Raw genomic sequence first — 20,948 nt, 5'->3', positions numbered from 1 at the left:
GAAAATGTGCTGACTCGGAGTTGAAGTTGTACAGAGCCTGAACTTGAATATATAAGTTGGGGCTTCCCTCAGGTTAGTTAAACACTATCTGGAGAGACACCTGTGTGCACCCTGCTACTGTTGGTGCTTCGAGAACTCTGCTGATGACTGTGGCTGTGTGGAACCTCTAAGCAAACCCAAGGAGTCCACAGATGCAGACACAGCACTTTGAGATCCACTGTCCTCGTTGCCCAAGAAACGTGTGTAGCCTGAGAAGAGTCCTTTGTGTCTTTGAGCTCCAATCCATTTTTAGGTCAGATAGAGGTCTGTCCTGATCATCATCAAACACGGACTCCCTCGGGTGTGGAATTACAATGAGTCATTAGGTCTTCTAAGTAGAAAGCTATTCCCATTTTGGATGACTGTAGTGCTTTCCTCTTATTTTAGTTTCTAAGCACTAACATAACACAACAGAAATGCACTTCTGAGGTCAAAGAAGACTTTTATTGTTATTTTATTCTTCCCCAACCACAATGTTTATGAATGAATGACGAATTAGTAGCTTTCAAGTCCGCGTTAATCAAACAAAATATATCAGTTTGCAATATACACAGCAGGTTATATTTATAAGATATTGTATGCAAAGCAAAACAAATACTTCACCGTGTGGGAACTATTCACAGCTTCATCTTTCTAAGGTCTGCAAGCTGAGGACCCCTGTCAACCGCGAGAAAGAGAGATTCATCTACCCACACGGGATTGCTGGCAGCCTGCGCCAAGCTCCAGCACGAGGTCCGGCAGATTTGAATCTGACTCTCTGCAGCCTGTTACATTCGTTACAAAGGTGTGCCCCCTCCTCTCAGACCTGGGAAACTGAGCAAGCCTTTTGGAGACTGGCCAGGTCTCCAAGACTACTCCTGTTCCCAAGCTCAAGGGAAGAGAAACGACGCCCATGTACTCTCTCTTATCAGGTCTAGTCTACTGTGAGAGCAAAACATCTTGGTTCTCTGGTGCAAAAACACAGCTTGGAAAAATACAGAACTCCACGTTAAAGGCAATGGGCAGCTAACCTAAATATCAAATGCAATGTCATGTTAAAGGCAATAGGCAGCTAACCTAAATATCAAATGCAATGTCTAGTGTCATGTCAAAGCCAATAGGCATCTAAGCTGAATACAAAATGCAATATATAATATCATGTCAAAGTCAATAGGCAGCGGAGCTGAATACAAAATGCAATGTATAATATCATGTCAAAGCCAATAGGCAGCGGAGCTGAATACAAAGTGTAATATATGATATAATGTCAAAGCCAATAGGCAGCGGAGCTGAATACAAAATGTAATATATGATATCATGTCAAAGCCAATAGGCAGAATATCTAATAGCATGTCAAAGTCAATAGGCAGCTAAACTGAATACATCATGTCAAAGCCAATAGGAATGCAATGTCAAAGCCAATAGGCGGCTAGACTGGATACAGCATGTCAAAGCCAATAGGCAGAATACAGAATGTAATGGCTAATGCAATGTCAAAGCCCATAGGCGGCTCAACTGAATACAGAAAGTAATGGCTAATGCCATGTCAAAGCCAATAGGCGGCTAAACTGAACAAAACATACCATGTGCTACTGGTGAACATTGAGCAACTAATATGCGCAGTGGTGAAACACAAAGTCATTGGTCAAAACAAACTTTATCAAATGGCAGGACAATGACCTCCATCACTTCCCTTAAACACAGGAATGTATTCCTGGAACCTGAAAATGTACTCTTCAAATTTGAAAAGACTGGTCCCTCTTTACACGATACTAGGTAAACTCAATGTCATTTTACATAGCGTTTTTTTCTCTACTGTTTTATATATTCCTGAACACCAGGATAAGCAATAGTGAAGGTTAAAACTTGAAACAAAGAAACTTCATTATGTCCGAAGGATGCCAAATTCTCCATTTTGCAATGTGATGATGAAGGTCATTTGTGATCGCGATCATTTGTTTGTGAACATTACTAAGCCCTTTTAGTTGTGCAGCAACTGCTTAGTTGTGGCATTGTGCTTCTTTTGCCAGATTTGACCAAGTTCATCATCAAGTGATTGTGATCAATGTATAGTGTGTATAGACAAGGGGCCTGGTTTTACTTATATAACATGTATCATCAAAGTTCATTGCATTTTGTGTATCATGTTTTGTGCATTCTATCATCTGTCATAGCATTTGTACTGTAAATATATTTACATATTTATGCGTTATTAATAACGTGTTGTATACTCACATCTGTGGCTGGACATTGACACCTTTATTGTACCTCTGATAAGATAATTGAGATGTACTGTATCAACATTCTGTTGTGTAGCCATTTTAGTTATAGCTCCATGCACGTTATTTTAGAATACTAGGCCTGCCGCTGTGCACTTTAACCTCAATATATTTTATTCAGCTTCGTCTGTTATTCTTATAATAGACAGTTTTGCGGTCTTGTTTTATTTCTCTCTATCTAGCTGTTTTTGCCTAGGCAAGCACTATGTTCTCAAACAAGACATTCTTGCTCACTCTATGCTTCTTTCAAGGCTGCAGTTAGATAGGTTGCCGGTGAACGTGGTACAAGTTTTGTCTCTGACATTCATAGAAAAACACATATCCTTACCTAGGGGCATTTTCTCAGAACATCAGCTGTTTTATTATAAAAACACTTCCTTATCCCTAACACGTTAGAGGGAGATTCCAGCCAGAGAACCACGACTGTATGCTGATTGCTGAGCGCTTCGCTACAGCTGCTTATGCAGACTTCAGGCCTTTGCTCAGGTATGGGGGATGATGTCTTCCCAGGGGAACCTGAAGGGCAGAATTAGAGGTTAACATGCTCTGCTCTATTATAGCCTATATGTAGGATATATGGTAGCGTTATTTCTATCCTTTACTCTCCTTGTCACAATTTTAATCTTGTCATGCTGTATCATCCTGATTATTGCAGTCCATGCTTTGCTGTCTAAGATGCAGTCGCTTCATTAAAACATTATTGAAACATATACTGCCTCTGTTTGTCATTGTGTATGTGAGACTAATGTAACTGAGAGAAATGGATGAGACCTGAGTGAGAGAAATCAATTATGTCATGCACTCGGAAGCCCAATCATCCCTGCCTTTGGGTAGAGATGAGGCCCTGCTAGTTAGCCGGAGCAAAACCCGGATTGGGGCGACAGGTGTCACCTGTAGTGGGTCAGACTCAGTCTCCCACACCGCAGGGGATTCTGCCTCTCAAAATCCAGTAGTCTCATTAGAATAATGAGAGCCTACGTGAAAATTCATCCTACACCACCTCCTTATATCTAGGCCTTGACTGTTCATCTGCGTTTTCCCATAGAGTGGAGACTTTATGAGGTTTACTTTCTGTCACAGACCAAGTACGCAAAATCTGATTAGTTTGGACCCCGGAATCCCATTTTCTGAGTCCTTGGCCCCTCTAGCTGCAAGTCCCAATGAAAAAGCTTGACAGGCTCAAAAAGGTGTATGCACGGATGCAACTAAAGCCGAATCTGTTTAAATTTTAAATTCTACCTCATTTTTATTAGAAGTCTCCAAATAGTAACCAGGGAAACAGTATCAAGAAGAAATGCAGTTTGAAATTACTTCTTAAATTATACATCAATGGCATGCTTGGAATACAAAAATGTAATTTGTTTAGTGCGGATTTAAGATCTTATTTTATTATGTATTATCATGAAAATATAATTTTCAATTGTAAAAGCCCTATAATACTAACATCTTGAGAAATATTAAGACTCATCATCAGTCAATAGGGCCAGATGCACAAAAGCTTGCTCTGCGTTGCATTTTCAGAGCATCAAAGGTCCGCTTTGTGGTTTGCAAAAGCATATTTAGGAGCCAACTCTTTAATTAGATTCACAAAGTCTGTTTTTTCTATGCATGCTCTGCACACCTCTCCCCAGCCGTCTAGGATCTTTTTCAGCTCCAGTACTCTAAGCTTGGAAAGATCTGTTGACTTTAAATCCAGCACCTTATCTGTAACAAAGAAAAAGAAACGGAACAAAGCTTTAAACCTGATACTGAACACATTTCTGACTGCACTTCAGGGGCTTTCAGAGTCAGCACGGGCCTAGAAACAAGCAATCTCTCTAGACCCACAACCTATGTAAACAAAGGATTTCTCGCCTCCGACAAGTGAAGGCTGGGACCTCCTGAGCTTTGGTGGAACCAAGATTCCAGTGCAATCTAAATCTTTAACCTTCTTTTCCTGAATGCCATCTTCTCTTAATGTGTAAAAAATAAATTCATATGAAAGTAATCATTTTGGCTGATGTAACATAGATAACTCTTCCATCATAATTAAAAAGTGGCAGTCTAGGCTGTTTCCACTGGTTAACCACATAAACCGAGGTTTTGTTCAGACTGGCAATGCCACGATTTTAGGTCCTGTTGCCTTTACAGTCTCAATTCCAGATGCATAGCAGGGGCACCTGGAGTTCCCATAGGAATAATGAATCAAACAGTGAGTAGGTATGTTCGGTATCTACATATTAGTGTCATGTCAACTAGTCCATAAATAAGGAACTGTGTAGGCCTTCTACGCTCGCTATGTTCCGAAACTGTTAATGAATAGAACAAGAGATCACACATGCGCAAAACAAATATTTCCCTGATAATCTAAAACATGTCCATCAAATTTTTTCTTTTGTGTTAGTGGCATATTCAAGTGTGTGTGTGTGTGTGTGGTGGGGTGGCGGCAAATCTCCACTTACAAATAAGATGTTACTAAGACAGATAGTTAAGTATAGCTCTCACTGAGAGCCCTTAGCCTGAATGTCACATGGTAAATGTGATAATTCATTGCTGTGGGTAGCAAGGTGAGTTACAGCTGCTGGGATCTTTGAGAGACTGTCATAGCAGCGCTGGAATGCAGGGAACACAACTCCTGAAGGAGAGAGAAGGGAAGGAAGAGAGAGTGGTGGAGGTGGGTGATAGGAGGTCGGTATTTTTCTTTTTAATTTAGGACAGGGAGTAGAGGCCTTGTTATGTTTTTCTCTCCTATTACTCCTCTGCTCTTGTGTAGCAGTTGAAAGCAGGGACAGATGACCTGAGTGGGGGAGACAACTTGAGCTTTGCTCTTGTTGTTTATGTCATGTCACTCAGAACTTCTAAGTGAAAAGCATCCCAGTAATTCACTGTTACCCATCTATAATGCTGTATAAGATAAGCACAAATAATTCACCTAAGAACTTGCATATATCAATATTTGAAATAGAATCTCAACACTTTAGAGCAACTATTTGTAGGTTACAAATGTGAGCATGTGCAACTGCATTGCTGTAAGTTAATAAAAGCCTGAAAAACCCATAGAACTAAGGCAAACAACAGGCAAGTGTTCAAGAAATCATGAAGCACCACCCATCGTCTAGGAGTTTGCTGAATTAGTCCATCCCAGGTGGAATTACTGATCCACGTGAAAACAGGCTCCTGTCAGAAGCTTTTTGTACTAGGTATTTATGAATTTTAAGATGAAATTATGAATTTTAATGTGTATGTTTTTTAATTTCGGATAGCATCATTACCAATTAATTCTATCTCGATTCAGCACAGTAATAAAAGCTACAAATACAACAAATTAAAAGGCATACATTTCATATAGCCCATACTGCTTAGTCATCAATGGGTGTTTTGTTAATGGAAAGTAGAGGAAATGACAGCCTCTCTTGTTGAAGTTCTTATTTTCTGCATCAAATCTCACTGTGACCCCATGTGTCCCAAGTAAGTTTAGTTGACTAAAAGATCTGAAGGAGAAAGTGATGGAATTGATCATTCTCTTTCCCAGTCCCCTTGACCTACGAAGGACAATCCGTGTGCATGTTCTATAAAGGTGGGAGCAACCAAAGATAAATTGGCCCAGATTATGACTCAAGAGGAATACTGTGCAGAGATTTGCAGCAGGTGAATTTCTGTTACCTGCCCACCTATGTGCACAGAATTCCTGCTATTACAAGTTAAACTCCTAAGAAAGGGGAATATTTTCAATGACCCAGATTTATAGGGCAGGATTCTGCACATAATTCCATAATCTGAAAGTTTAACACACACATCTATCACTTGCTCTGCTTTGAGCAAGTAGCAAACATGTGCAAGGACTCCTAGGTGGGCAAGGGGAGGGACCTGGTGAGGATGGGAGAGAGTAGCATAGGAAATGGTAGGGTGGAAGCTGGATGACAAGGAGGAGTATATGGATCAGGGTTGTAATGCAACCATTTTCCAAAGTTATTGAACCACCCCAGATTTTCTGCCTCATAAATGTGGGCCCACTGTTCCAGCACCTAGAAAGACACAAAAGCCCAAATCCCATTCAAACGACAGTCCACTTGGGAATTGTCCTATTAAGAGCGCATCTGTCCTCCTCAGCAATATCAGAGTTTTAGTGTTAGGAATTCAAAGCATAGAGGGTGAACCTATGGTGGAACTATAAGTAGGCCATATTTGCCTAGCACAATCTCTGACATATCATATCTATTATGCTTTTCTCTTCGGTCTTGCTCAATGTGCCATCCTTTGCCCTTGCAATTTGGCTGAGGAGTATCACAAACTAGTTCTATCATTGATGTTTTTGTGAATTGTGTCCTCCCAACATGGCAATGCAATGCAAAATCCATTATAAAGACAACATCACTAGGGACTTTGCATGGCATTACTTGTACCTTAAAGAATGAGGTCTCTCTGAAAGATTATTTATCAACTCCTACAACTTGAAACCGACTGATGGAATCCTGCAATGCTATTCCTGTTTGTACTTATATGTCACAGGGATTCCTGGGAAGTTTGGCATGTATGTATGCACCGATATTTCTAAGAAAGAAACTAGTTGGGGAGAGATGCAGCCCTGTACCCATAACTCTATGACAAGGATGGGCCAATAGCAGGAAGCAATGCAGGATCGTGTACAATTGTGTGGAAGGGGAGGTTTTCAAGGGTTTTAATTGATGGACCTGAGACAGCAGGGATTAGGAACCTTTAACTAAGCCTGATGAGGTGCTCCATCGAAATGTTCTTTTCATATCTGAATTGCAGAAGAGATGGTGAAAAGATCATGTGATGAAGAAAATGCTTCCTTATCATTGGTGCTTAAAGGGTGCAAACCTTTAATTCTGTTTTTTTCTCAATTTGCTCTTCTTTGTTCCAAGCCTGGTGATATCATGACTCCTTGCATTGTAACGACCATCTGAAATCGTTAGCTTTCACCAGATAAGCTTGTGGGCTGGTTCCTGCTGCTATGTACATGTTGCAATACTTTTGCTGATGGGGTTGGCCTGAATTGCAACCAATGTCAGTCCTTCACCATGGAGACAATATAGCCTTTTTTTTTTAACCCTAGCTAAGAATCGTGGTGGCATGAAGGATGCCTTTCAGTGTTGTCTGATTAGAGTCAGGTATGGCAGTCAGCATGTCGCTGCCCTATCCAGGTGGGAGAGAATCAGGATTTGTATAGTCATTCTGAAGTTGGTTTTGGATAGGTAGAGGTTCAGTTTGTTTGAGTTAGAACCATACTGTCTGTTTTCTTGGCAATATGTGACTCAAAGGAGAAGTTGGTAGTAAGGATGTCTGAGTGGCAAGCTAAGGTGTGAATCACTCTGGCTTCATGTCGCACAGCCAGTATTTAAAACAACACCACAACCTCATTGTGTTGTGCATATCTTTATATCTGTGTGTGTTTTATATATATTTATTTCACTTAAAAAAACAAAGGTTTCCGGGATGTTATAGTTAGGTTCTGACTTTACTCGCACAAAACCATAGAAATTCAGCAGTTATAGTTATGGTTATCTCAGGTCACTATAACTCATACCCTCGCCATGCACTGCTCATTTACGCCACATATTATGGCTATATTATAGTTACCTTAAGGAGCGAATTATAGTTACTTGAAATAACCATAACTGCTGAATTTCTAACTATAACATTCCTGTAACCTTTGTTTTTTTAAGTGAAGTTTTACGGATTCTTAAATTCTATTTCCTAACTATAACGTCCCTGTAACCTTCGTTTTTTTCAGTAAATTTCTTTTTTTTGTAAACATAAAGTAATTTTAATCACTTTATATTAATCAAACCCCTGCTGCTCCTTTGGCTGTGCGAAGCGGGGATTAGCTACAGGGCGTGTGGCCAACTACCCAACCGCCGCCATGCATGGCCTTCAGCCATATGTGGAAGAGGTTGGCACCAGCGGCCTACCCTCCTATAACCACCCAGCCCTGTGCCATGCGCAGCCTTCACCCATGCGCAGTGTTGTATAGCTCTTTTAGCCATGTTTTAAACACGTTGTTTTAGCTACCTAGGCATGCCGCTGTGAACTTTAACCCAATTACATTGTATTGGGCACTGCTTTATTTTTTTAGCAATAGCTACATTTGTGGAGCTGTTTTATTTTCTCTATCTTATTGTTCTTTCGCCTAGGAAAGCATCACATTTTTTGTAGAACATGTAGTTCACTTTGTGCTTTCTCCAAGGCTACAGTCAGACAGGGTTGCCGACAAACGTGGTATGCTGTGTCTCCAACATTCACAGAAAAACACGCACTCATATGTGGGGACCATTTCTTAGAATGTTAGCTGTTTTATTATAAAACACCCCTTCATCCCAGACAAGTCAGAGGGAGATTCTAGCCAAATGACCACAACTGTATTGCTGTAAGCTTCACTGCAGCTACCTGCTAGACCACCAAGCCCTGATCCAGATTGGGCGGTGTCTTTTTAGACTTCATGCCTTTTCTTGAGGTGTGAGGGATAATGTTCTCCAAGGGGGAAACCTGAATACTTAGCGTATGTGAGGGATCATAGATCCACTTCCCTGTTTAGACAGCATGGTAGGACTTTTTTGTGTTTCATACTTTTAGTAACATGCCTGCTCCTATTGTTTTTTTATCATTATCGTTACTGCTATGCACATGCTCTTATCTAAGATGCAGATATTTTAACAAATGCTTAATGAAATATATTCTGCCTCCATTGTCTTTGCCTGAGTGAGATCTAGGCACTTGAGAGAAAGGGATGAGATCTGATGTACCACGATTCTCTGGGGAGTCTATCTTGCCATGAGCCCAGTTACCACATTCATCTCGGTCAGAGATGGGGCGCTGCTAGTTAGCCAGAAACCCCAGATTAGGCCAACAGGTATCACTTGCTGTGGAATTGTGCTCAGTACCCACAACCCAGGTGATCCTATCTCCCAAATCCAGTAGCCTCATTACCCTAATGAGAACCTGCATGACAGCATCTGAGGTTGGCCGCAGGCTCGGGCCCGTGGTCAGGCCCTGCAGCCTACCCCAGGGCACTCATGAAGTGCTTCTTTGTTTGGTGGAGATTTGATCATATTCCTGTACATCAAGAACACGTCTTCAAAATCGCTGGGAAATAATCTCGGGGGTCGTTTTTGTAAGCTGTCCATCTTCCTTGAAAAATGAGGGAAAGGCACTGTATATCACTAATGTATATAGGGCAGGCCTAAATGGGCAGGACTTCTATGGCATTTTACATACTTGCAGATTTTCAGAAGGATAACACAATCTGTGGTCTAAGCAGCAGATGACAAGAAAGAACACACTTGTGACAGTCACTACATGCGATATTGCGCTTGAAAAAAGCAAGGATGCAAACACTTCCATCAAGATTTAAAGATAACTTTGCACATTGTAAATGCAAAGAACACACACTTGGTTTGTCTTGGCCATGAGCACGAAGTTAGGATGATTAGTACTTTACAAAAGCGAAGCTTAATTTGGGCATCTGCTTTGTTTTTATCTGTATACGCTTCCTGTTGAGGTTTAATTTATGTGAAATTAGCTATTTGCCAGATTGAATCCTGCCCTGTGTATTTATGCATCATAAATATGCAGGGCAGGTTTCGTTATTATTATTTTTTTTTAATTGTGGACCTCGGCGGTAGCCTCAAGGCCCACACGGTCCCAGCCAGCTCCCTGCCTCCTACGGTGCAGGAATTGCTACTGCATGTAGGGAGTTGCTGAAAATGCGGCTCCTGCATGCAGGAGCAATACTTTCATCTGTTTCCCTGCCTGCATGTCTCCGCTTCCATCAAAAAAATCAAATTGGCCCCAGGGAGGTGGAGGCCTCCGGGGCTGGGAGTTCTGCTCAGAACCCCTCTTTAAATGTCATTGTATCCCCGGGGAGATAGTGGTCCCCTGGGCCCGTGGGGGTCCGTGTGCCGCCCTCCCATATCATTATTAAACATAGCCCCAGGGAGGTGGATGTCCCCGGGGAAGTCCATGAGGCCCCCCTAAGTATTTGTAATCTGTAGACCCAAGGAGGCGGTAGTCTCTGGGGCTTATAAAACCTCTGAGGGAGAGCATTTGTCCCTGTCCTTCCTTACTACACTGTGCATGCCCCCAGGACCTGGCCCACCCGGGGGCCAAATTATTAAGAAGCGTGGGTGCCCGAGCTTTTAAAAAAAACAAATCTGCAATCTCTGCAGAGCCATTGGTGGATTTTGCTGGAAATTTTAAAAAATATATGTTTTGCCCTGGAGGTTTCCCAGGAGGACCCAGGACCAAAGCTAGGGTGTTTAGGGTATGTGTACCCTGACCTTTTTCATTTTTTGAGACTCGGCTAAAGCTAAGTCCCAAAATGACTGCCAACATTTCTTGGTTGAAGTGTTGGCAGCCAATCAGATATCGGCATGGGGACAGTTGGATCCACAGAGGATCTACGTTCCTAGATAGCTACATTCATTTTCCCTTGAATATCTTAAAAAAACTACTGAATGGATTTACACCAAATCACAAAAAGCAAGTTTTTTTGGACCAAGAGCTAGCTTTCTGCCAAATTTGGTTTACGAGGTGCAAGACTGGAACACTGATCACAAATTTGGTGTAATATCATCCAGCAGTTTGGGTGGCAGTCGTGGTCAAAATACCTAGTGGGAAAACATGTTTTGGGACCTCCCCTTTTTCACGGCCCCTTCTTGACATATCAGCAGTAGGTAATATATATATGCTGATATAATAAATAGTGTTTAAAGGACAAAAAAAAACACTAAGTTTGCCATTGTCAGTTTAGTGGGCTACAACTTGCGACCCCAGCATTCGCTGCTTATGAGTTTTACGTATTACATCACTCATGACATGTATGACATGTCAAATTATATCATGAAGTCATTGTGATAGGCTCCTGTAGGATTTGTGGACTTGAAGAAATTCAGCAAGCTACACTTCAAGTAATAATGGACATTGCCTTCGACCACATGCTGTATCTGACATTACCCACAATTGGTGAATGTAACCCTCTTTCTACTGGTATTCACCCACCTACCAAACAAAATACCTTCACAGACCTTAATGGCACCACCGCATTTTTAAACTTAGAACACCCTCCAAGAAAAGTTTGCACTCTATTCACCGTAACAGAGCCATCCTTGTAAAGACTTCACATGGCCTAAGTTAAGTGGCTGATAGGTATGCACTTGCCACTGTTAAGACAACGTTTGCCATGCTCTATGGACAACCCTCCATTGTATGGTAAAATATTCTACAAGCATTTATGAGATGAGCACAGTGGCATTCAACCTTAGAGTCATGCTTGCAACCCCAGTGTAATTTAAACTACCTTCTAGGTGGAGCAGTCTTTTGCAACAGGCTTTGGCTTTAAGGTGCAAGCTAATTTGAAACATGTCTCTGCGACCCACATCATATGTGCTCACCTTTACCTCGTTTAACTTGGGGTACTACTTGCATCCCAAACTTTATTGGTTTGCAAAGAGTGTCACATTCAACTTGCACAGCCACACCACACCACACTTGACCCCTAGGGTTTACAGTATTTCCATTCTATGCACTCAAAAATGTAGACACAATCCCTCTATGCAATATATGACTATAGGCCCTTTAGTAACAACTATCCTTTTTAGAATGATGTAAGGGTTTATGAAGTAATGTGCACAGCAGTCTCATGGATGATGTCAAGTCATCAGTGTTCAATATGTGAGGTTGGAAGCAGTGTGGCACAAGTTGTAGTTTTTTGCTAAACTATACCTGGTGAATTTCAGTGTTTTGTTTCATTATTTAAACGTTAGTTTTTATCTTATTTCAACTATTATCTATAACATAACTTTAACCCTTGTTTTAATCAGATAAGTTATATATATTTTTTTAATTAAGCTACTATCTTATTACCATACCTAACTATAACATTATATTACCCTTTGGGTTTTTTCAATAAATGTCTGTGTTTTTTTTTATCATTTTCAAAGTAGAGCATGCGCCCCATCAGCTGGGGCAACATGTGCCCTTACCCCTATGGCGCGCCCAACAGCCTACTGCCCATGACCTTTGTCTGTGGGGAGTGGGCAGCATGGCCTGGCCTTCGGCCAGGATTGGCCACAGGGTCTGCCATCTGGCCAGGCCTGGCACCCAAATTCTTGTGGGTGCCCAACCTTCAATCAGACCCTGTGCCTGTCCCACACCCTATGGTGCTGCACAGCTTGGTTTGGACACAAGGCTTGACTTCTGGCCAGGCTCTGTTATCCATTGTTTTGAATGCTGTAAGACGCTATAGCTCAGCACATTAGCAAGATGACCCACCCAAACATGCCAGCCTCTTCCGCCTCCTTCACTATTTAGGTAAAATTAAGTTCCCTTATTCATCTCGCTCTGAATGTTGCTCTGCCTTGGATATGGTGACAAAAAGGATACAAATTTAGCCCAAACATTAAGAAGCATCATCAATCCCACACCATTATTAATTTAGCGCATTGTTATTCACTTGCAGAAAAAGAATTGCGTTCATTTAGACTGACAGATGTCTTTGGCAGTGTGTTATCGTAAGAGCCATGAGTGGTATGATGATTGCACACTGAATTGAGAAGATACTGTGAATCTTAGCACTTGTTTATATGTTTTGAAGGAAAGCTGATATGCCTGTCATAAAGAACAAAAGGATCTCAGCTTGTGTATTTCTGTTACCTATAAGAGTTAAACTCACCATATGCTCAGTTGTTTATTTGTTCAATGAGGTCATTTTTACATCTAATGACTAAGGCCAATTGTTATTTTTTAAAGTTCACAAGGTCATTCTCATTTATATCCACCTAGCAACTGAGACCACTGCATATCATTGTTAAGACCTTCTGCAGGACAATTTAGTCATTATACCTAACGCTGTTCAAGTTAGAACAATTTACGATCAAGGTCATGTGTAGCTTGAGGTAGTTTATCAATCACGTACCATGCTAAATCATTCTCTGAGTGTTTTTTTTTTAAAGAAATGTGCATCACTGTTGTTATTGTCTTCTTACAGCTAATAGTGCTCCTATGTTCATTTATAATTGTACGGATTTTTCGAATCGTCATTCCTATGTATCTTAAACCACAAGGAGAAACTATCATGTAGATGATGTTTTTTGAGTGACAATTACTGTGGTGTCTTAATGTCCAAGAAATTGTAAGACCTAAATCTAGCTCTTTGGCTTGTTTTGTGAGTGGACACATATTGCAACATCCACAATGGTAATGGCCGGACACCGGGGGAAGGTTCCATGCTGATTCTAAAGTGTTTTTTTTGTTTCAACAGTCCTTGGTCTTGTGTGGACCAAAGAGTCCTTGAGCGATCTACCACATTCAAACAAAAACATTGGTTTAGAGAGATAAAGAGGACCTGAAGTTAGGATCTTCCAATGTTTTTGTACTTCTTCAATTGATTAGAGTAAGTAGATTAGACTGTCTGTTATGGGTTCCTCAAAGGAATTGAGAGGTTGTTCCCAAGAGTTATACAAGGCTCTTTTCATATCGTTATTTAGTAATTTACCCGGATATTTCTTCTCCTTTAGTTTGTTTGCTAATAGGTCAGGATGACATTTAAAATCTCTCTTGTCGGTACAGTTCCTCCCGAGTCTGAGGAACTGACCCACCGGTAAATTATATCTCAGTGACTTAGGGTGGAAACTGTCAATACTTAACAGTCTGTTCTAATCTGTTGGTTTATAGAATACATCACATTTGAGGCTGTTATTCTGTGAATGCATGTAGAAGACTAAAAACGAGATATTCTTGTTATTCAAGGTCATAGTGATCCTTAGAAATTCATCCCTGGTGTAATTCCAATTAGTGAAATCACAAGCTTCAAATTTACTCCCTTTCCAGATGTTTAAAGATATCATCAATGTTGCGTTTCCAAATCCTGATGTTATTGGAATATGGATTAGTAATGTCTCGATTATGCATACTCTTGAAGTTGTGCACATACAGGCATGCTATATTTAGGGCAAATATACTGCCAATCAACATCCTATCCATTTTCTGATTAAATTGATCTTCAAATTTGAAATACTTTCTAGTTAAAGTTATATGTTTACAGTCTAATACCAAATCAATCGGTGTAATTGAGTCTCATTCCAGCCTTGTTCTAAGCACCTCTAGTACCTTCAGTGATGCTTCCTGAAGGATACTGGTGTATAAGGCCTCCATGTTCATAGTCATAAGTAGTTTGGTGTCCAGATTGAATATTCAGTATGTCTTTTGTGTCTTTTACATATGATGGCATCTGTGACATAAGAGGCCTCAAAAAGTCATCAGTAAATTTAGATAAGGTTTCTAATAGTGACCCAGTCCCTGATATGATTGGTCTCCCTGGAGGTCTGTGTTTTTCTTTATGTATCTTTGGTAAGATGTGAAAATATGGAACCTTTTGATATTTTCTAGTATAAATTCTGCCTCCAGCTTTGTTATCCAGTTTCTTTCTTCTGCTTCAGTGACCATGACATGTTTGCTCTCCATAATGTCCTTATTAGGGTTCTTATTCAGTCACTTAGAGGTCCTTGCATCATTTAGTAGCTTCAGGCATTCTGTTCTATACATTTCTTTAGGTAATACCACAGTGGTTCATCCTTTATCAGCAGGTTTTATTAGGGTTTTGTCCACTTTTTTAATCCCACTTACTGCCTGTTGCTCTTTTTCATTTAGGTTATTAACATTGTGACTGCTTGTTTTTTAATTGATCGATATCACCTGTCACTGCCTGTTCAAAAGCAATTAATTCATGTGGCATGCTACTAGGTATTGGCAGAAGTTTTTTTATTAACCCTGTATTCTGCTCCTTCTCTTGGCCAATCACTGGTTTGTCAGAAAAGAATACAGATAAGCGAATATAGCGAATTAACTCAGTGAGTTCTTTTCACAAATTGAACAGGTCTGATTTCAGAGTGAGAACAAAGCCTAGGCCTTTGTTTAGCCCTTGAATTTGGGAGTCTGAGAACGTATTGTCACTCAAATTAAATATTCCATTCATGACTTACTTGTTCCTGGCTAGGGACGGGTCTCTTTTATCTATTGTTGTTGATTCTCCCACTGTACTCTTTGATCTTTTTACCATCCACGCTCTTTTCTTCTGCCTACAAAAGTATTTGGTGCTTGAAACCAAGGGAAGTCAGGTTGCAGTAGAAGGTGATGGTGCTGTACAAAAGAATTACATCCAAAAATTTGTAGAGTGTAGTGGGTTGGGAAATTAGGTCTCCGGGGTCTTTTTCTTCTCCATTTCAAAGGTTTTCTATATTCAGTATTGCTGTCACTAGAATCTGCAGACAATCCATCAGATCTGGAGCTATCAGATGTTTCTGATGCTTTTGGGCGATAGTATGGTTTTGAATATGGTAAGGTCCCATAAAAAGAAACTCCCTTAGGTCTTTCTGGAATTTGGTTGTTTTAGTCTGGGTCAAGAAATCCTTGAATTCAGTGATGGTTTTATCAACTTCATACAATTTTTTCTTAAACAGCTTCTCTGACAGGTGTTTTTTTAAGGCCGCCTCACTAATTTTAATCTTGACTAGTAGTGCATCTGACAATTTCTTTGCTGTTTGAATGATGAGCACTATTCAGTGCCTGGTATACTATTTGTTCCCCGCAATGCGTTGTATTAATAATGACGTGGGATTACTTTTGCCCCTTATTGCTTTCACTTTTTCTCTAACAACATTAGGATAAATCTATATCCTTTTTGCCACCACATTCAAGGCAGAGGAGCATTTTGAGGAGAGACGAATGAGGGAACTTAATTTCCTATCATTCCTACGTAGTGAGAGAGGCGGATGAGGCTGACGAGTTTGGACAGGTCATTGCACCAATGCACTGAGTCATCACACCGTACGACATTCAAAACAACAGCTGTGTGAACACTAAAACTGTTTTGTGACCAACAGACAGGGAACACACTAGGTGTGCATGCAGGCACATCCCCTTGTGAAGTAAGAGAGGAGCAGGAGGCTGTGACAGCCATATCTTTTTATGGTGTTTATGTTGCACCGCCAAAACTATGGAAATTTGTCATTCATCAGGATGGGGCCCTAACAAACAAGAAAACTGAGCTATATTTAGTGTGTTGCTATAATCCAACAGTGATATCTTCAGTGGATCTTTTAATTCTTATAAGACTAATAAAAAGTACTGGTTTCACTATCAGAGCACCACCTCCCCCAATAATGATATATGTAGTTTATCATAAATACGAATAGTATGATAGGGTTGTGTTCGTTTGTCTTTCATGTCCATCTTCCTTAACAGTAGCAAAAAAAAGCATCAGATTAAGCATTAGATAAAAATGGGGTGGCATTCCCTTAGAAGTTTTTCTCTGTTAAAAAAAACTAGTGTTTATTTTAAACAGAGGGCACACATTTTAGCCCATCCTCCTATACAATGACGCTATACCATAGTAGAAAAAAGATTATGGTTTATTTGTATCTCCTATTCTCCTTTTGATTTAATTTTGAAGTGTGTGAGTGTCGCGTTGATCCAACCTGAGATATCTTAAACCACCCGGAGTTAATGGTAAATGATGTGTATGATGACACCTGTTAGGAGAAAATCATACACACCTTTGCATGCCCACAGGCGAAGTGTATTTGCAGTGGTTTTGTGGTGCCTAACACTAAATTCACAATTTCACAAAGTTAATTCAACAGAGATTGAGAAACTTACTCTACTGCTAAAGAATAATCAACAAATACGAAACAAATTATACAGCATGTATGCGTGTTGAGTGAGTAACCTATATATTGAAATGAAAACAGTTTCATGGTTCCCGTGGGTTTCTCTCTCTTTTTGTAAACTCTATTTTCATAATTAACTCTCCGTAAAGAGACTGATAATATGTGAGATCATTAGGCCTCATTTCTAATTGCATGGTGTGAATATGTAAATAGCAGGGGTTATAACAGCCCTGATGAAGGCCTGAGACCCGTATGGGTTTTCAAAAAAGGCTGAAACATGTTGGCACAATTATACAGATAGGTAAACCATTATACCTCATCTGACACCCAATATTAACTTAATTGTACCCATATCTAGGGTACTGAACAATAAAGGCAAGTCCTTTTGTATACCCTAAGATTTTTTAATCTTGTTTCTGGATCCCTACTATAATCCAGTTCATATTTATCTAAGAACTCCCAGAAACAGTTGAGTCCACCATGGTGATATTTACCTACCATGGTGTGGATAATCGCCAATGATGAAGCAGGCTACAACAAGTTGTGGGTGAAGCAATTACTCCAAAATGTTTTTGAGTTCCCCGCAGGGTAATCAAGTAGAAGTTTTGACCTGGCCATCATAATCTTGTATGCAAAATTCCAGAACTTACATCATTACCCCACTTTGCATAATTGAGCACCATTCTAAGTAAACATCTATGTCAAATGATGCCATGTGCGCTAAAAATCTACTGCCAATGCACGGGAACAACAGAACGTGACCAGTTTTTGTTGTGGTGCTTTGTTTAAATGCATTTTGGCACCAAATATTGACGCGAGGATGCATTTCACAACAAAAATTTATCATGAAATTATGAATTCGCATTTTGTGTAATTTCACATAATTTAGCCAAATTTGACATAATTACATGAAACAAAACAACGCAAATTTGGCAAACCCGTACTGAAATCTAGACAAGATTATGCTTATGTAATAACAATTACAAACAAACCTAGGTCCTTTACACTACGAGCCTCTGTCTGAGGTTCCATACCAATTCTGTGACTATCAATATGTGGAGAATGACAAACACGCAAAAAATGATGGGAGAAGAAAGACACAAAGAGGGGGAGGGATTACGAAAAGGAGACCATATCTGCCAGGTTAAGGCAAAAACAGAGTATGCAATGGGTTTTCTTTTTCCTCAGTGTCTTCTGATATTATGAAAAACAAGCTTTCCTAGCATTCGATTGTCCAGTGCCTTGTTTACTCACGTGTGTATTTTTAAGCTGGAACTGGTAAATTGTGGTTTAGTTTCTGAAGCCAGTACACACCACTGCTAGCAACAAAATTACTTTAAAAGAATACATTTTTAAATATGAAAATGTACAGCATTCAGAGCTTCATTATGAGGCTGGCGGTCTCAACACAACCAGCTTCGCGATGTCGGTCGGAACGCCGCAGACAGGTCAGTCCAACCGCCCCATTATGAACGTGGAGGGGCCGCGAGGGTCCAACCGCCGAAAACGCCAGGCTGCAGCCAACCTCCAGCCTGGCGGTCCCAGCGGTTGTAATCTGCCAGGGCAGCACTGCAAGCAGCGCTGCCCTGGGGATTACGAGTCCCCATCCACCAGCCTTGCCATGGAACGTGCATGGGCAGTGCAGGGGCCCCCATGCACACCCCCATTGCGTATTTCACTGCCCATATTACAGGCAGTGAAGTGCGCAACGGGTGCTGTCACACCCGATGCACCACAACATTGCTGCTGGCTCAATCACAAGCCATCGTCAATGTAGTGGTGAGTGTTCCGTTGGGCCAGTGCGTGAACAATGCAGTTTTCGCCCATTGGCCCAGCGGAACACTCCTAATATGGTGGGCAAAACATCTCCAGTACTGGCGGTCTTTTGCCTGCAGTGGCTTTGGTGGTCCTATGAAAGGACCACCGAAGTCGTAATGAGGCCCTAAGTCTTTACAGTGGCACCTTGTTAGACTCATTGCACCCCAGTACAGTACATGTCGCGTAGTTCTCCTAACTGTTAAATATTGTGAAGTATAGTATAGTATGTATTTATTACAGTGAAAATGCTGTGCCTTACCATATGTGAGCTCACAGATTTGGCTGTCAATCTTTTTCAGTTTCTCGCAGATCTTGCTCACAGGCACGTGAGCGCTCATAGGACGAGTGACTTCGCTAGTGATTTTGGTGGCGGCATCACTAGTTGCCCCGAGGTAATAGCACTATGAAAAGAAGAAATAATCACAATAATGCACAGCTGTTTAATAACAACAATTTACACACATGGAAATTGTACAACAAATAGTACACAAAATCATTAGAGCCTAAATATGCCCTTGTACATGGTTCGTAGCTCAGGGGTGTAATTTGTTGTCAGCTAAAATCAGTTTTACTCTCGCAGCTAACTGGCAGGAGCCTCATAACAGATATAAGCAACGAGGACTAACTCTGGATGTTCAGAAAAGCACCAAACCCACAGTTATCAAGTAACTGAGATGCTAATAATCTCTGTTGAATCCCGCTATATAGAATAAGGAAATAAAATGCCAACCCACTAAAGATTTTGTAATTAATTCAATTTAAAATTAGTTATTGTCCCTCCGAAACTCTTCATAAACAATAGCATGATTCAATTAAATCAGAAGCTGAACATGCGGTTGAACTGACATAAAACCAACGTACACCACGCTTTCACTTACATTACATTTTCCGCAGCAACTGAATTCATCAACTATACACACCAACAATATTTATTCACAACCAGCACATAGATTAATTGAGCCAGCACATATTTAGCCCTGATGCTACTTTATTTCTCAGATTTAGCCTTCATGTCACACACCAACCTGCTACATTTTGAGCCGACAGATCACACTCAAACTTGAAGTCAAAGTAATTGAGAAAATGTTAACATGTGAGCAATGACGTTAGCTACCAGGTGCGGTAAACTACACTGTCCTACTGGGTTGGCTTAGCACAGCACATATCTCCTATTCCTTACTCAGACTTTTATCTCAAAGCAGATGAGATGCAGAACGTTGTATATTGCTTGTCGTGGTATACTAACCTAAAAGAAACATTCTGCTAATGTTCTGCCACACAAAACAACTCAAATTAAGGTTCTGCGAACAGATCAAAGTCATCACAAATGAGCCTGATAAAAATACCGCACTGTCTTGGAACTAGATATTTGCAAGACTGGCTTTGTAGGAGAGGTTTTACCCAGACCTAGGTGATACTGAGAGTATGTAAATTATCTAACCCACATCATTATGCTTAGTCTCTGGGTTGCGCTCCTCCCAGTACTTGATTAAATATCTGAAATTCTCTTTCAGAAGCTTCAAACCACCCTGAGGATCAATGGTATTCATTAATTAGGTAGTCTTTTTCAACTCAGGTTTTATTGGATATGTTTTGTCAAATAATATACAATGTACAGACGCATTTGGTAACGAAATGTCACTACGAATACAGAGTAATCAAACACCCATTATCATTTGTGCAATATACATATTCCTTCCAAAGGGAGAGATCCAAAACAAACAGTTTTACAATTGAAAAAACAAACATAAACGTAAACTAAGAACTATACCAGCCGGTTATCTTTTCCTTTGGTGTATCTGCATGTATGTATCAAATCACTTTCTATAGTGGTTGGACTGAAGTCAATATTCTTTTCTTTCAGTGAGTTGTAAAATTTCTCCAAAAATGTGTTACACACTAGGAAAAAACAGGAATGAGACATAAACAAAGTAGTTGGGATGATAGCACTATTAACATTTGAGATAAATTCAGTATTACATTTAGATATTCTTCTTTCTCTCTTCACAAAATCCTGTCCAAATAAAGCTTAAGAGTAGCAATCTCTTATCCATTGCTGTAGGTAAACCTCTACATGTGTCTCATGCTTTTCCAAACACCCCAAAAATATTTATTTGTAAACCAAAAAAGTAGTCTGAATACGGTGTGTACAGGTGCCATCTTTATTAGG

General features: G+C 40.3%; 1 protein-coding gene across 1 annotated transcript in view; it reads right to left on the bottom strand.

Moving 5' to 3' along the window:
* Positions 1-3,523: 3,523 nt before the first annotated feature.
* The window catches only part of CDNF (cerebral dopamine neurotrophic factor), a 277,752-nt gene continuing 260,327 nt past the window's right edge, over positions 3,524-20,948 (bottom strand). The window contains exons 2-4 of the mRNA XM_069228725.1: positions 20,550-20,677; positions 19,038-19,179; positions 3,524-4,001 (exon numbers count right to left, since the gene is read on the bottom strand). Coding sequence (XP_069084826.1) covers positions 3,823-4,001; positions 19,038-19,179; positions 20,550-20,677 — 449 coding nt within the window. The 3' untranslated portion in view covers positions 3,524-3,822. The remainder of the gene's footprint in view (positions 4,002-19,037; positions 19,180-20,549; positions 20,678-20,948) is intronic.

This window comes from Pleurodeles waltl, chromosome 4_1 (genome assembly GCF_031143425.1).
Source record: "Pleurodeles waltl isolate 20211129_DDA chromosome 4_1, aPleWal1.hap1.20221129, whole genome shotgun sequence".
Taxonomy (NCBI): domain Eukaryota; kingdom Metazoa; phylum Chordata; class Amphibia; order Caudata; family Salamandridae; genus Pleurodeles; species Pleurodeles waltl.
Note: the sequence above shows the minus strand (reverse complement) of the source record. Positions and strands in the feature narration are given on the sequence as shown.